General features: G+C 43.3%; 1 protein-coding gene across 5 annotated transcripts in view; it reads left to right on the top strand.

Annotated features, from left to right (window-relative positions):
* Positions 1-7396: 7396 nt before the first annotated feature.
* Eif4enif1 (eukaryotic translation initiation factor 4E nuclear import factor 1) overlaps positions 7397-14820 on the top strand; it is a 40649-nt gene continuing 33225 nt past the window's right edge. Inside the window, exons 1-2 of one of the 5 annotated variants that reach the window (XM_076938248.1) lie at positions 7397-7659; positions 8682-8805. In XM_076938248.1, the coding sequence (XP_076794363.1) occupies positions 8710-8805 (96 nt within the window). In that variant the 5' untranslated portion in view covers positions 7397-7659; positions 8682-8709. Of the gene's footprint in view, positions 7660-7739; positions 7866-7924; positions 8061-8270; positions 8388-8681; positions 8806-14820 lie in introns of those variants that run through there. The other 4 variants (XM_034508725.2, XM_034508726.2, XM_076938249.1 and 1 more) reach the window with 4 other exon arrangements.

Here is a 14820-nt window from a genome sequence, read left to right as displayed (position 1 = left end):
CCGCGCCGGAAGCTGCTCTGTCGCGTTTAGTGTGCGCTGCCTTCCAGGAAGCAGAGGCTTCTCTCTGAGCTCTCCTTCTTACCGTTTGTTCTTGGCCGGAAGCATCGCTGCTTCTTGGAAGCGAGTCTCCAGGTACAACTCCTGCACCAGACCCATGTGGGACAGAAAAATGTCTCTCCTCATTGCTTGGTGGCGCACGTCGGTAATGTCCGCTTCAAACTGGCCAATTAGCTGCATCTTTAAAGACAGAGCTTCCAGAAAAAAATAAGAAGTTTCATACTAAGAACAGTGAAATCTATTGGGTGAGTGTCTAAGACGAAAACCAAGGGGCAGGATATACGACTCACCAGTTAAAAGCACTTTTCACTCATCCAGACTCCCAATACCCACATGGTGGCTCATAAACGGCTGTGACCTCAAATCGCGCTCTCTTTTGACCTATGTGCAGGCAAAACACTCATACTCAAAAAATTTTTAAAAACATTAAACCCAGGAAATACGGGTTTTGCCCTTTTACAAATGGTGATTTGTAATTCAAAGATTTAAAAGCGGTTATTGGCGGCAATCATTTGTGGGAGGCTGAGGCAGGGGGCTCCCTGCCGGTTAAAGACAACCTGGCCTATTGAGTGAATTCCAGTACTGCCTGAGCTGGAATGAGACTCACAATGGGCAAGGAAATAGTGTTTAAATCCAGTCTGCTGACATGACAAGATGGTTCAGCAGGTAAAGGCACCTGTCACTGAGCATAGCATAGCACCTGAGCTCAATTTCCAGGATTCCAATGGCAAAAGAGGACTCTCTCAAAAGTCAAACTTTAACCTCTAGCCACAAGCGATGGCCATGCACAAAAAAATAAAGGTAATTAATAGAAAAATAAACCTGGCCTTCTGGTGCATGCCTGTACTTCCTAGCGACTCAGGAGGTTGAGGCGAGGTGGGGGAGGGATCACTAATTTAAGATCACTGTCAGAAATTTGGAAAGACTGTCTCAAAAAAGAAAGGTGTGGGGGTTGACGGGGAGAGGAGGAATGGTTGCAGAGGCATGTGAATCTCTGTTGAATTTAAGGCCAGCCTGCTCCTCAAAGTGAGTTCCAGGACAGCCAGGCTACACAGAGAAACCCTATCTCCAAAAACAAACAAAACAAAACCAAACCCAAAATAAAAATCATTGGAGTCAGGTGTGGTGGCACATACCTTTATTCCCAATACTGAAGAGGGAGAAGCAAGCAAATATGAGTTTCAGGCTAGCCTTCTCTACATAGAGAAATTCCAGGCTAGCCAATGCTATAAAAAAAGACCTTGTCTCAAAAGAGACAACAAAATAAAGTTATAGAGTATACAAAATGAGGTATATAGAGAAAACCAACCACTGGGGGATAACTCATCTGAAGTTACAGCTTCAAGTGTTGCTAAGGTAATTAGATTAATTTCATAGACAAAATATTAGAACCCTTTTTAATTTACTATAAACTAGTCTTATAAGTAGCTTCACATAAATTACATGAGTTTGATATATCCAGGATGAGAAATTATGTGTCTATGTACATATGTCTGGTAGGGGAACGTTCATGTGAAATCCAAGGCACTGGATCCCCTGGAACTAGAGTAATAGGTGATTATGAGTTATAGGTGCTGGGAATCAAACCTGAGTCACTACAAAGGCAGTAAGTGCTGAGCAATCTCTCCAACCTAAGCACACTCTCTAGATTGCAATTGATTTGCTGAAGCTATCTTCCCGTTGTATGTATTCATCAACCTCAGCTCTGACAAACTGAGAAAGAGATCAGCAGTGTTTCCATGTGAGATACAGGAAAAATGTTAGTCCTACTAAGGAAGAAAATAATAGTGTATGTTACTTTTCTATTGCTATGATAACTCTGTGGAGAGACAGACCTACCCAAGACTTCCTTAGAGGCCCTGATGAAAGGACAAGGGGAACTTTAGTTCTGTGTCTTTATCCAGGAACAGACTTGCAAGGCCTGTCTGTTGCCTCATAGGAGTCAAAAATTGTGGTTTCTGGGGGCTTAACTCTCCCCACCCCCACCTCAGGGCCCCCTGTGCTATGGTTATCAGTCCTTAGGCAGTGTGCCTGAGGTATGCTGTGTTCTCTTTGCTAACATGTGTGACTTAGCTCTCTGCTAACCTTGGCTGTTCCTCACCCCAGCTCCCACAAATACTATATATGATGCTGTACTTCTTAATAAACTTGCTTAGTGTAAGTAATCAGCTATGGAAGACTTCCTGGTCCCAGGTATTGCTTTTGTCTTCTTTATTTCTCTTCCCTGGTCTTCCACTCAAGATGCTTGGGACTCTTATTCTAGTCAGTTTGGATTAAAAACACTATGACCAAGGCAAATTATAAAAGGAAGGGTTTATTTGGGATTTATAGTTCTAGGTAGGAGATCATCATGCAGGCAAGCATGGCACTGGAACAGAAGCTGAGATCTCACATCTAGATCTGCAAAGCAGGAGGCAGAAAGGGCACACTGTGGAAGGCTCCAGTCTTTTGAAACCTCAAAGCCTGGACCCACGTGACAGACCTCCTCCAACCAGTTCCAACAATGTTAGATAAGCCTGTGGGGGCCACTTTTGTTCAAACCACCACATACAGTAATCAGCCTTCTTGATATCTAGCACTTCATGAAGTATTTCCTTTTATTAAACCAAAGTTGTAGCTAGACCTAGTGGTGAATTTTTTTTTTTTCTGGGCAAAGTGGCATTAAAAGAATGCCAGGAGCAAGCCAGGCAGTGGTGGCACATGCTTTTAATCCCAGCCCTTGGGAGGCAGAGGCAGGTGGATTTCTGAGATCGAGACCAGCCTGGACTACAGAGTGAGTTCCAGGACAGCCATGGCTACACAGAGAAACTTTGTCTCAAAAAAAAAAAAAAAAAAAAAAAAAAATGTCAGGAGCACAATAGGACTTAAGAATTAGCATCAGGACCCTTCTTCTTGCCAAAGATGAGCATGACTTGATCTTCAAGGACAATACCTTCTAGTAAGGCCACATGAACCTCGACCAGTCACTTTGAGGGTGTTAACAGGGTATAAAGTTTCTGGGCAGAGACACTGAGCTGCATGTTGGTGACTAACCCTCCAACACCACTGTTTCAAAGATGGAATCAAGAAAAGAGTGTGGTAAATATCTTAATCTCAGAACTCAGGAGGCAGAGACAGGTGGATCTTTGTAAGTTCAAGGCCAGACTGGTTTACAACCAGGACTACATAATAGAAAAACCCTGTCTCAAAAAAAAAAAAAAAAAAAAAAAAAAAGGAAGAAGGAAGGCTTAGCAAGTGCCTAGCTTTTCATAGAGGTGAAAGGAGTTTACAGGTGCCCCTCTTTAGTAAAGTTTTCCCTTTAATACTACGTAGTAACTGTCTTCTTTTTCAAAAGGTAAAATAAAACCTTTAAGAATGAAGAGAAGGGCACATTTGGGGCTGGAGAGATGGCTCAGCAGTTAAGAGCACTGACTGCTCTTCCAGAGGTCCTGAGTTCAATTCCCAGCAACAAGGTAGCTCACAACCATCTGTAATGGGATCTGATACCTCGACTGGTGTGTCTGAAGACAGCTACAATGTACTCATACATAAAATAATTCTTAAAAAAAAAAAAAAGAATGAAAAGAGGAGAGGCCACAGTTCTACAGTCTATTACAGATGCCCCCAATAGAATAGGCCTAAACTGGAATAGACAAGAGGGCTCAGGAAATTAGTTCTAGGTATCAACCCTGATAGCAAGTTTCTTTTTTCTTTTTCTTTTTTCTTTTTTTTTTTGGTTTTTCAAGACAGGGTTTCTCTGTGTAGTCCTGGCTGTCCTGGAACTCACTCTGTAGACCAGGCTGGCCTCGAACTCAGAAATCCACCTGCCTCTGCCTCCCAAGTGCTGGGATTAAAGGCGTGCGCCACCACTGCCCAGTGATAGCAAGTTTCTTAAGCACTGATACCATCCATATATGTGGAACTTTTAACACACAAGTTGATATTTCTCCCATATAAAGAAGTCTCATCCTCTTTTACAAAATACTGTTTTTGAGTCCTTTATAAAGCACAGAATGTGGAATATAGTAAAAGTAAAACTGACTTCAAGGGCAGGTTAGAAAAAGGCAATGCAGGGCTGACATGTATGCCTTCTGATAGAGCCCCTTCCTAGTGTATACAAGGTGCTGGGTTCAATTCTCAGCATGGGGTGGGGAAACTAAGAAACCACACAGCAACTATCTGGACATTCATAAAAATCTGAAGTTCAGGCCATAGTAAGAGGCCATGTAGAGGGACGTGGAGTGTTATTTTTAACAAAATCTCCATCGTTTGATTTTACCAATGAAGACTCGAGAGCTAGATGCTGAGGTGAACTCCGGATAGAAAGGCAGAGAAAGCACCCAGCCGACCTTCCTCCTCAGCGTACTTCCCACCAGGAATCCCCTCTCTCACACAATCTCAAAGAAAAAACCTCCTTCAAACTCAATGTTCCTCCCTTCTACTTCCTGTGCATCTCTCGCTGGCTTCCTGACTACCGCGTACTTTTTTTTTCTTAATAATTCTATGTTCACTTCCTGTCAACTGGTTGCTTGCTCCACTTTTATTTAGTCCAATTTATAGCAAAAAGCTCTTGAATTAAAGTTATATGCTAAGGCTGAGTCACACCACAACGAAAAACATTTTTTTCCAGTAAATAACCCAACCTCAGGGTTCACACTGTGATCAAATATCCTACAACAGTGAAGAAATGGCTCAACAGTTAAGAACACTTGTTCTTCCAGAGGACCCAAATTCAGTTCCCAGTACCCACATGGTGGCTCAAAACCCATCAGTAATTTCAGTTCCAGGGATCTGCTACCCTCATCTAACCTGAGGATACCAGGCACACATATAGTGTACATACATAATAAAGATGCCATGTAGGGGTGGGAGAGATGTTCTTGCAGAGGACTCACGTTTAGTTCCCAGCACCCACATGTTGACACCATCTGTAACTCCAGTTTCAGATCAGTTATCTTCTGACCTCTGAGGGTACCAGGCATGTATGTACATATACACAAGGCATGCAAACATACATTTTTTTTTTAAATAAAAAGGAGATGTATGTCCCAAAGCTCCATAGCCATAGCTGACAGAACCTCTCATTCCCAAGCATGTGCATAAGGGATCCTTTAAGAGATCTTAGTTCCTGGCCTTAAGGTGATGAATGAATCAGAGAACAGCTGCTGCTACCTACCCAATTTATAAATCTTCGAGCAAAATACTGGCTTAATTGTGTGGTTTTGGGCATGGCGTGTTTTGTTTTTTAGCGGCTGCTAGGGTTCTGAGGACCTTGTACATACTAAGCTGTACTCGACCACTGAGCTATAGCTTCAGTCCCTATTTTTTGTTTACTTTTTAATTTTTTAAGATTTATTTTAGGTGCATTAGTGATTTACCTGAATGGAGGTAGTGTGTTATACGCATGCCTAGTGTCTTCCGAGGTCAGGTGTTTCTTCCAGAACTGGAGTTGTTACATATGGATTCACGTAGATGCTTGGAATCAAACCCAGATCCTCAGCAAGAGCAGCCTGTGCTCCTAACTTGGACTGTTAGGCCATTTCTACCAGCCTTGTCTTTCTTTTTCTTTTTTTTGAGACAGGATCTCACTGTGTAGCCCTGGCTAACCTAGAACTCATGATGTAGACCATGCTATCCTGGAGCTCAGATATGCCTGTGTCCTGAATGCTACAATTCCAAGCTTGGTGTTGCTATGTCCATTTTAATGTTACTTCTAATTTTTCTACACAATAGAAGAATAGAACTTTGATTCCTTTCAGACAGAAGAGACTGATGTCTAGGGTGGTTAATTGTACTCATATTTCACTAAGTGAACCTTGATAGCTTCAAGAGAACAATTTCCTGGACTAGAAAAGTAGTTCACTCAGTTTTTAAGAGTACTTGGTTAGCACTGATTGGCTAGGCTTGACTCCTAATACTGTATGATTTAGGTAGAGTCTTGGGTCTCTAACTCAGCAACTAGGACTGGGGACCTTTTTTTTTTTTTTTTTTGGTTTTTCAAGACAGGGTTTCTCTGTATAGCCTTGGCTGTCTTGGAACTCACTCTGTAGACCAGGCTGGCCTGGAACTCAGAAATCTGCCTGCCTCTGCCTCCCAAGTGCTGGGATTAAAGGTCCCCGGCCTACTGGGGACCTTCTGTACTTCATAAGAGGATTACTCTTATTTCTCTCAGCTTTAAGAATCTAGATCTCAAAGTAAATAGGTTGTTTTTATTCTGTCTGTGGTGCTAAGGATCAAAAAAGCACTCTTATCATTGAACTACACCTCCAGCCTAGAAAACATGGCTTTTAATAAAATAAAAGCAACCAATGTTGATTCCCTACAATGTGTCTTTGCATAGGACATATTAAATATTTTAAAGAAACTTTATACATTCCCCCCTCGTTGCCAAATTTAATCTTCAGTACTGTTATTTCCATCTCCCCAATATGCCTGTAATCCAAGCACTTGGGAAGCCAGCCAGGGTTACATAGTGAAAACCTGTCACAAAAGATAGTTTGTGAAAAAGACTTTATTAATCATTACGAACGGAAAAATGTTTCTTTTGTTGCCAAGACTCACAGAAAAAAAAAAAAAAAAAAAAAAAAAAGGGAAGTAGTTTCCCAAGTAAAATAAATGATACTCAAATGCCATACTGCTCCCGCTGGCTTTCAACACCCCGTCTCAAGATTCGAAAAATTAAGATTACGGGTTTAGGCTATCTCAAGTTCAGCTGTTCTTTAGAGGAAAACAAAACAAAATAAAAAACTGTCTCCCTTCATGACAAAGAAATATCAATTCTGAACAGTCCCCCTGTGCAGAAACAGCTCCGCATAACTCCTACAGACCTGTTCACAAGTGACCTTCCCAGAGCAGCGCGGGAATTGGATTATTCACTTATATGCGTATCAGTATCCTCCATCAACTTGAGTTTCGGCACTCGGGCAAAGGCTAAGCACCCAATACCGGTCGGGCTATCTCATTTCCCTCAGATACTTAACTCTTCCCTTCTCGTGCAGGGCAAGGCAAAATTCAGATAATTCACTGAAAGATACTTTAATTAGTCAATTTCCTTCACGTGGGATCACAAATAATTGTGACAAACTTGCTTATTAATGCACCAGCCCTTATGACTAATGCTCTTCATAGTAACTTTACGGACGAATAGTTATAGCAGACAAAAAAGCGGGAAAAATCAGGCCTCTCAGAACTTTACCCTAGATCATACCAAAAGTAAACAAACCGATCACGACTATGTTCTCCTAATTGACCCCTGCTGCAAAAGCCCCAGAAGTGGCCCAGCCCGGTGACCGCTGGCAACTAGACAACACAGACCCACCCAGACCACCCCGCTCGCGCCGGCGTGGCGCGGGTCCCGGACAGCGCGCTGCTGGCTCCGCCCCTCATGACGCGTGGGAACGCGGCGCCCTTCCTTGAGTTGCCCACAGCGGCCGCCTGTGAGCTCGGGCGCGGGCTCTCACACCTCCCGTCGTGATCACCTTCCCGTAGACGCCGTGCCCTTGCCATCCGGCCCACGCAGAACCCGGCGCGGCGGATAGCGCTGCCCAGCGCGGCTTTTCCACCAGGCACCGCCGCGGACACCCCAGGCCCTGCGCACTGCGAGGGCGGTGCCTGGGCCCCGCGGTGCGCGACGGGGGTTATTAGGGGGAGGGGGCGGAGAGCTGCGCCGGAGGGCCGGGCCGCGGTTACGGCGGCTGAGGAGAGCCAGCCCGAGCGGGTGGGGGGGCGCAAGCGCAGGCCGCGGGCAGCGACGCCGGGCCTGGAGCGGGCGCGGGGGGACGCGGCGGCCGAGGCACGGGGCCGCCCGGCGGCGGGCGCTCCGAGCAAGGGTACGGCAAGCGCGGGGCCCCGGCCTGCGTGCGAGGACGGCGCGCTGCCCCGGGAGCGCGGGCGGCAAGGCGCGCGCGGGGGGCGGCAGAGGCGCGAGGCGCGCGGGCGGCCGGCGGGCAGCAGGCGGGCCTGCGCCGGCTCTAGGCGGCGGACCTGTGGACTTAGTCCCTGCTCCCTCCGGCCCGCCTCCCTCCGTGAGTACCGTCCCTGCCCTTCTTCCGGAGGAGCCTCTAGCCCGGGGCCTGGGTGAGGGGCCAGGGGTTGGTTTTAGGAGCGGAGTTTCCCAGAGGAGGCCCGCACTGGCCGTCCCTCGCCGCGGACGCCCCTCACATGGCCACAGGTGTGGCTGGCTGAGGGAGGTGTGCTTGGGCCGGTTCCCCAGCCCCTTACCCTGGGGTAATAAGGGGCAGCTGGTGCCATCCATTGACAAGTGACAGGCACTTTTCAGCAGCCGACTTCCAGCATCGGCAGCCCAACCAGTTCTACCTCTACTCTACTCCTGGAAACTTCACCACCACCAGGTCGATTCTCGTGGGTGGCAGCCACTATTTTGGTTTTCCTTTGTATTAAAGATAATTAAAGGTTGTACCCTGAATTGAGCCTCTCCCACTTCTGCTTTCCTTTGCTATGGATACTGTGAATACTTCAGGTGGTTCTCTTTCCAGTTTAGTTCTGGTTCATACCATAGTTTTGGAATTTCTTTTTTTAAACAAAACTAGATTTTTTTCCCTTCAAAGTTTCAGTTTCATAGCAGCTAAGTCTTAAGAATATTTATTGTTCTGTTTGACAGTTTTGTGCTTAATTTTATCTTCCAGGTGCAAAATAATTGTACACTAAGAAGCCATGGAGAAGAGAAGTGTGGATGAAACAGAAAATGGAGATGCTTTCCTTGACCAGAAGAAACTGCCCACCTCCAAATCTCCCCATCGCTATACGAAAGTAAGTTTTGTTTCAAATGAAGTAATAATGTGTAGCTAGTTCATAGGAATTATTTAAAGTGGTAGTTTTGCCCTGACTCATTAGGGACTAAATAAGTCTTGTAAAGCATCCATTTGGTCATTTTTTAAGTGTGACTACTAGGTGTAAACTATAGGTTTTAGGTGAAATTTGTAGATAAGTGTTTGTACCCAGATGTTCTTTAAAAGCTGGGTGATTGGTTGGTGGGGGTCAGGTGAGGAGTCCAGCTCTGGAATGTTTCACAGAATTGGTGTCTTTTGTATGGATGTTTTCTTGGAAGTCCAGTTCCCTAGATAAGAAGTCTGGCTGGAGTAATTGGATTTTTTAATCTTTTCTTTTCTTGCTACAAATTGGATATAAGCTCACAAAAGCAAGCCTTCAGTCATATTTCATTGCTGAAGATTACATAGTGATTTTAGCTTGTCTGTTATAGTTTTTGGAGATATGTTTTTATGTGGTACCCTATTGCTTCAGCCTCTCTGTGAATTTAGAGGTGTGTATAGCTACTTTTACACTGGTTGTCTTACTGTCTTCTCTGACTAGAAACCCCAACAAGGTTTTATAGGTAGTAAAGATACTACATCTGTGTCATATTGGCTGCTGAGTGTTTCTGAACAGATTAACAAGTTGCAGTGAACTGTAAATTAGCTTCTGGCTTTCTAAAATGTCTTGGGCTAGAGTATATAAGAGGCTCACAAAGGGGAAAGTCTTGAAACTGCCAGTGACAGGGATTACGCTTTAGTTGAGCCCATGTCCATATTTTTTGGTATGAATGCTGTCATCAACTTCAGCATGGCCTATGTCCCTGACCTCCTAGGACACTCACTGAAGCTAGGCCTTGTTTGTACTGCCTTTACTTTTCCCTAGTTGGTATAAAGTGTCAGATGGTGTCAGGTAGCTGTTTTCAGAATTAAAGAAAGAGAGAATGAATGGTTAAACAAATACATTAATAAGTATGCCTTGGAATTTTAAAGTATAACATGAGTTCTTGGTTGAGTGCTTTCCCATCATGGTGTTTTCTGTTATGATAGGATGTTAGTTTTCAGGGTCTCTCTACATAGCCCTAGCTGTTCTGGAATTCACTAATGTAGACCAGGCTGGCTTTAAACACAGAAATCCATCTGCCTCTGCCTGCTTATTGCTGAGATGACCATTTGTCAGAAAGCTTTTGAACTATGTATTCATATTCAGGTTTTGCCGTTCGAATGTAGATGTTCTCATGCTTGAAAAGGATTCCACAACTTAAACTCATTGCCTCAAATGTTGACAGGTGAATTCCGAATGTATCAGATGAAGGGAATGTCTTTGAACTACTTGCAAGCTTATTTGATTTCAAATTTCCTAGCTCTTGTTTAGCTTTTTTGAAGGAGTCTTATGTAGCCCAAGCTGGCCTTGAATTCTTAATCTTCCTGTATTCTAACCTACCAAGTACTTTACAAGAGTAAAACTTTACAAATGTAAAGCACTTGGTACTTGTACAATGGTACAAGTGCCATCAGCTCCAAGCACTTTTTGAATTAAAATTCTGATTGATGTTCTAATATCCTGCTCAAAAGGAAATTAGTATTCTTTTTTTTTTCCCCTATGTAGCACACACTGAATTCAAACTCATGAACTTCCTGTCTTAGCCTTGTGAATGCTGGGCTTTTAAGCTTGAGCCACTCACTACACACAAATCAGCATTGTTCGTTTTGACAGCAAAATCACAGAGTTCTGTCATACTTAAGTGTGCTTTAAAGATCTGGTTAAGAAAAGCATTTTTAGCTGAGATAGTAGTGCATACTTGTAATTCTAGCACCTGAGAAGGTGAAGCAGGAGGATTACCATGACTTCACAGTCAACTTTGCATACTAGTAACAGTCCTGTCTTGAATAAGACGAATGAAGCCAGGTACAGTAGCACACAATTTTCATCCCAGCATTTGGATGGTAGAGGCAGGCAAGCAGATCCCTGAGTTCTCAGCCAACCTGATCTACAAGGTGAGTTCCAGGACAGCCAGGGCTACACAGAAAAACCCTGCCTCCAAAACAAAATGAACAAACAAAAAATTGGTGGTGGTGTTACATGCCTTTAATTCCAGCACTCAAAAAACCAAAAACTAAAAAGAAAAAAAAAAAAAAGCTTAATTATTGAGGAGCTTAGATTTTTTTTACATGGAAATAGGATTGCTTCTCCTTGAAGCAGATTTATCTAGTAGTAATGTTAGGATAGTGTTCAGGCAATGTTGCGGTATAATTTTTATTTATTTATTTATTTATTTTTGGTTTTTTGAGACAGGGTTTCCCTGTATAGCCCTGGCTGTCCTGTGTCCTGGAGCTCACTCTGTAGACCAGGCGGGTCTCAAAGTCAGAAATCTGCATGCCTCTGCCTCCCAAGTGCTAGGATTAAAAGCGTGTGCCACCACTGCCTGGCAAGGTAGAATTCATAACACTGTTATTTCATTGAGAGCAGCCTATGTCTTTTCAAAGAAAACTTGAAAAATGGTTCTGTGTTGTCAGCACTGTAATGAGTATTAGTTCTACAACTACAATAACATTTGAGACATCCTATTCCCTTTTAGATATAGAGATCAAATTACTGAAATAAATACAACATTTAGTAATTTAACTTCTACTTTAGGTTTACATTTATAGAACAAAAAGTCTAGGAGTAGTATGGGGAACTTCTGTCATCAGTGTTGTTTGTGTGGGTTTTTTGTTCGTTTTTTGAGACAAGGTTTTTCTGTGTAGTCTTGGCTGTCCTAGAACTCACTCTGTAGACTAGGCTGGCCTGGAACTCACAGAGGTTCTTCTTCCTCTGCCTCCACCTCCTGAGTCCTGGAATTAAAAGTATATGCCACTGCTGCCCAGCTATTGGAGATTTTTTTTCTTACAGCAGTGTGTTCTGCAGAAGTCTTAATAAGTACAAGGTATTGACTTAGATGATCAAAACAATGTGTTAGTCAGGTGAGAGAGCACCCTACCTTTGACTCTTAGTGTAGGGATAATGTGAAAAGTCTTATTTTGTTTCCCTTGGTGGTATAAAATGTAGTTGTTTGATGGGGTGCTTTCTAGGGCAAACACTGTTTTCTTTTTCTTTTTTTTTTCTTTTTTTTTTTTTTTTTTTGGTTTTTCGAGACAGGGTTTCTCTGTGTAGTCCTGGCTGTCCTGGAACTCACTCTGTAGACCAGGCTGGCCTCGAACTCAGAAATCCACCTGCCTCTGCCTCCCAAGTGCTGGGATTAAAGGCGTGCGCCACCAACGCCCGGCAACACTTGTTTTCTTTAGTCTCACTTCTTATATATGAATGTGCCCAGGAATTACATTACAGGTCTACAGGCATCAAGAAAGCATGAGTTCTAAAAGATACCTGAGGGATGGACCTGAAGGGGTTTTTTTTGTTTGTTTGTTTGTTTGTTTGTTTGTTTTTATAGTGCCTGTGATATTGGTCAGATGACCATACTTTGAGCAGTAAGGCTTCAGTCCTATGGAAGACTGGCAAATGCTATTGTCAGATAACTGAGATACATAGCTGTACCCTGAGGTTCAAAGTGGCCTCTATTTTGCTTCCAACTGTATCTTTGGAACTCAAGTTAAAGTCACATGGTGTCTTCACGCCAGCACTTAAGCCTCTGTGACAGTTAGGATAATATAAATTAAATGGGTTGATCATGTGTTCCTGTCATCCTGAGGGTCTTAAGTCATTAATATTTAATCTCTGATCTGTTTTGCTAAGCTGTGGTCCCAAGAACAAAAGCTGTGTTTTGCAGCTGAGCACAGAGGCACATGCTTTCAGCTTTCAGAGGCAGAGGTGGACAGGTGTCTGTGAGTTCAGGACAGCCAGGGCTATATGATGAGACCTTGTGGGGGGGGGGGAGGCGGGGAAGGAAAGTAAGCCTCTGAAAACAGTAAGATTTAAATTCTAGGTAAAAGTTGGGATTATCAAATCGGTTGATACATTTCCTATACAAAAATCATCTTTGGCAATTTTATATGTACTGTCCATAAACTGAATTGAGTAATAACCTCTAACAGGTGACACTTCAGTGATGTATTTAACATAAAAATAAGAATGCCTATTTTGAGGAAGGCATAGTTGGGATGTGAAAAATCATTATCCATTCTTAATATGTCAGCTATCCAGTACGTAGGTAACTGGAAATTCTTAGCTGGCTGGCAAGACCATAGGTACTGGGTTCTGACATTTTCTACCTCTCCAGTTCTAGCTCATCTTGAAAAGTTGGGACTCAAGTTCATGATCCCATGAGTCCTACTAGCCCATCATGATAGGAACTTTGGCTAGATAAGAAGTCAGTCATTGCACACAGAAATTTTTAAGAGGGACCTTTAATTCAAGAAAGTTGCTATAATGGGACGCTAGGCTTATGGGCAACCTGTTGAAGGATCTGGGAGTGTGCTGAGGGTTTCCAGTGGTCCAGCTAGACTCGAGCAAGTCTGGTAATTAGTGGCACAGCTTCAGAAAGGGGTGATCCAGCTTGTCCTTGTAAGCTTTAGAGAAGAGAGGAGAGGCTAAGGATTGTTGGGTGCTACTGAAGGACTTGATTACTACTTTACCATTAACCTGTATGACCTTCAGTCTTAAACTTAGCCTGCCTGCTCCTCCCTCCCTCCCCGCTCCTCCTGCCCCCTTCCCGAGTCTCCCCCCTCAAAGACAGGGTTCCTCTGTGTAGCCCTGGCTGTCCTAGAACTTGCTCCATAGACCAGGCTGGCCTCATGCTAAGATAGAAGGCATGCATTCTTGTCACTTAAACTTCTCTTAATCTTAATTCTTTTCCTTTAAAGTGAAGATACTACTGCTGATCTTCTAGGCATTTTTATGGTGAAGAAATGGGGAAGTGCAGGTCCAGTGTCTGGTACATATTTCTGCTAAGAACTATAGGATGTATTTAACAGGCCTACTCAAAGATGGGTCTCATTTTAATACCAGCTTTAGAATCAAGGCAACTGCTTTCTAAATAGCAGCAAGTAACTACCTTCTTTTGCTGTTTTTGTCTGACATGGAGCCTGTATGGCCTAATGCCTACTAGGTGTTCCCTTGTCCCCTAAGCTGTACTGTCCATCTTCAGTCTAACTCGGAAGCAGATTGCTCTAAAAGTAACTTTTTTGTTTGTTGTTTCCTTGAACCTGCTTACTGTTCTGTAGTTTTATATTGTTTTAACAGTTTTATTGACTATTTAAAAGGCAAGGTTTATTTTTATTACATTGGCCAGTTGTACAGAGTGTGAAATTTTAACAAAAGAAAACTAGGGTGTTGTGCTTGTTGTTGTTGTTGGTGTTTTCCTAGCAACATTTTCACAGTTTCCTATGCATTCTCCTCTAGAAAAGTCTCTGTTAGATCAGCCACTGTTAGGTTAGAGTGGGTATGGCTCAGTGTGGTGTTGACCATCTACAGAATTATTTCTGGCATCCCCTTTAGTAGCTGGCTAGATTCATCAGTGACATTGGCCTGATTGCCTGCCACAGTTGTCTTTGTGTCTTTGTGTGTGTTGGATGTGTATGTTGCACCTGTGTGTGTAGGTAGTGACAGCCATGAGTATATATGCTATCTGCTTTATTGTCCTAAGACAGTCTTTCACCGAATCAGAAACTTATGGTTTTTTTGTTGTTTTTATTATTTTTTTTGTTTTTTGTTTATTTGTTTGTTTTTTGCAAACCTTTCTGGCCAGCAACTTATGGAATCCATTGTTCTCCATCCCCATTCTGGGTATAGCCATATTCTAATTTTTAGATGGATCCAGGGCATTCAAACTCAGTTCCTTGGGTTTGTAGAGCAAGTACTCCTGTCCACTGGACTGTCTTCGCAACCACCCCCCCCCCCATTATTCCCTATTTTTAAAGCTATATTATCTTTGAGATCAGTTCCAGTGAAGTATCAGATCACTACCGTAAGAAGCCTGATGGGCCCAGCCCAATATTGATGGGCATATGGAAAGTAGGGACCAGAAGAGGAGATCAAGGGTGGGCCTCCATCTAATGGCTATTGTTAGGACAAGAGCAT

This window comes from Arvicanthis niloticus, chromosome 7 (genome assembly GCF_011762505.2).
Source record: "Arvicanthis niloticus isolate mArvNil1 chromosome 7, mArvNil1.pat.X, whole genome shotgun sequence".
In the NCBI taxonomy this organism is placed as follows: domain Eukaryota; kingdom Metazoa; phylum Chordata; class Mammalia; order Rodentia; family Muridae; genus Arvicanthis; species Arvicanthis niloticus.
Note: the sequence above shows the minus strand (reverse complement) of the source record. Positions and strands in the feature narration are given on the sequence as shown.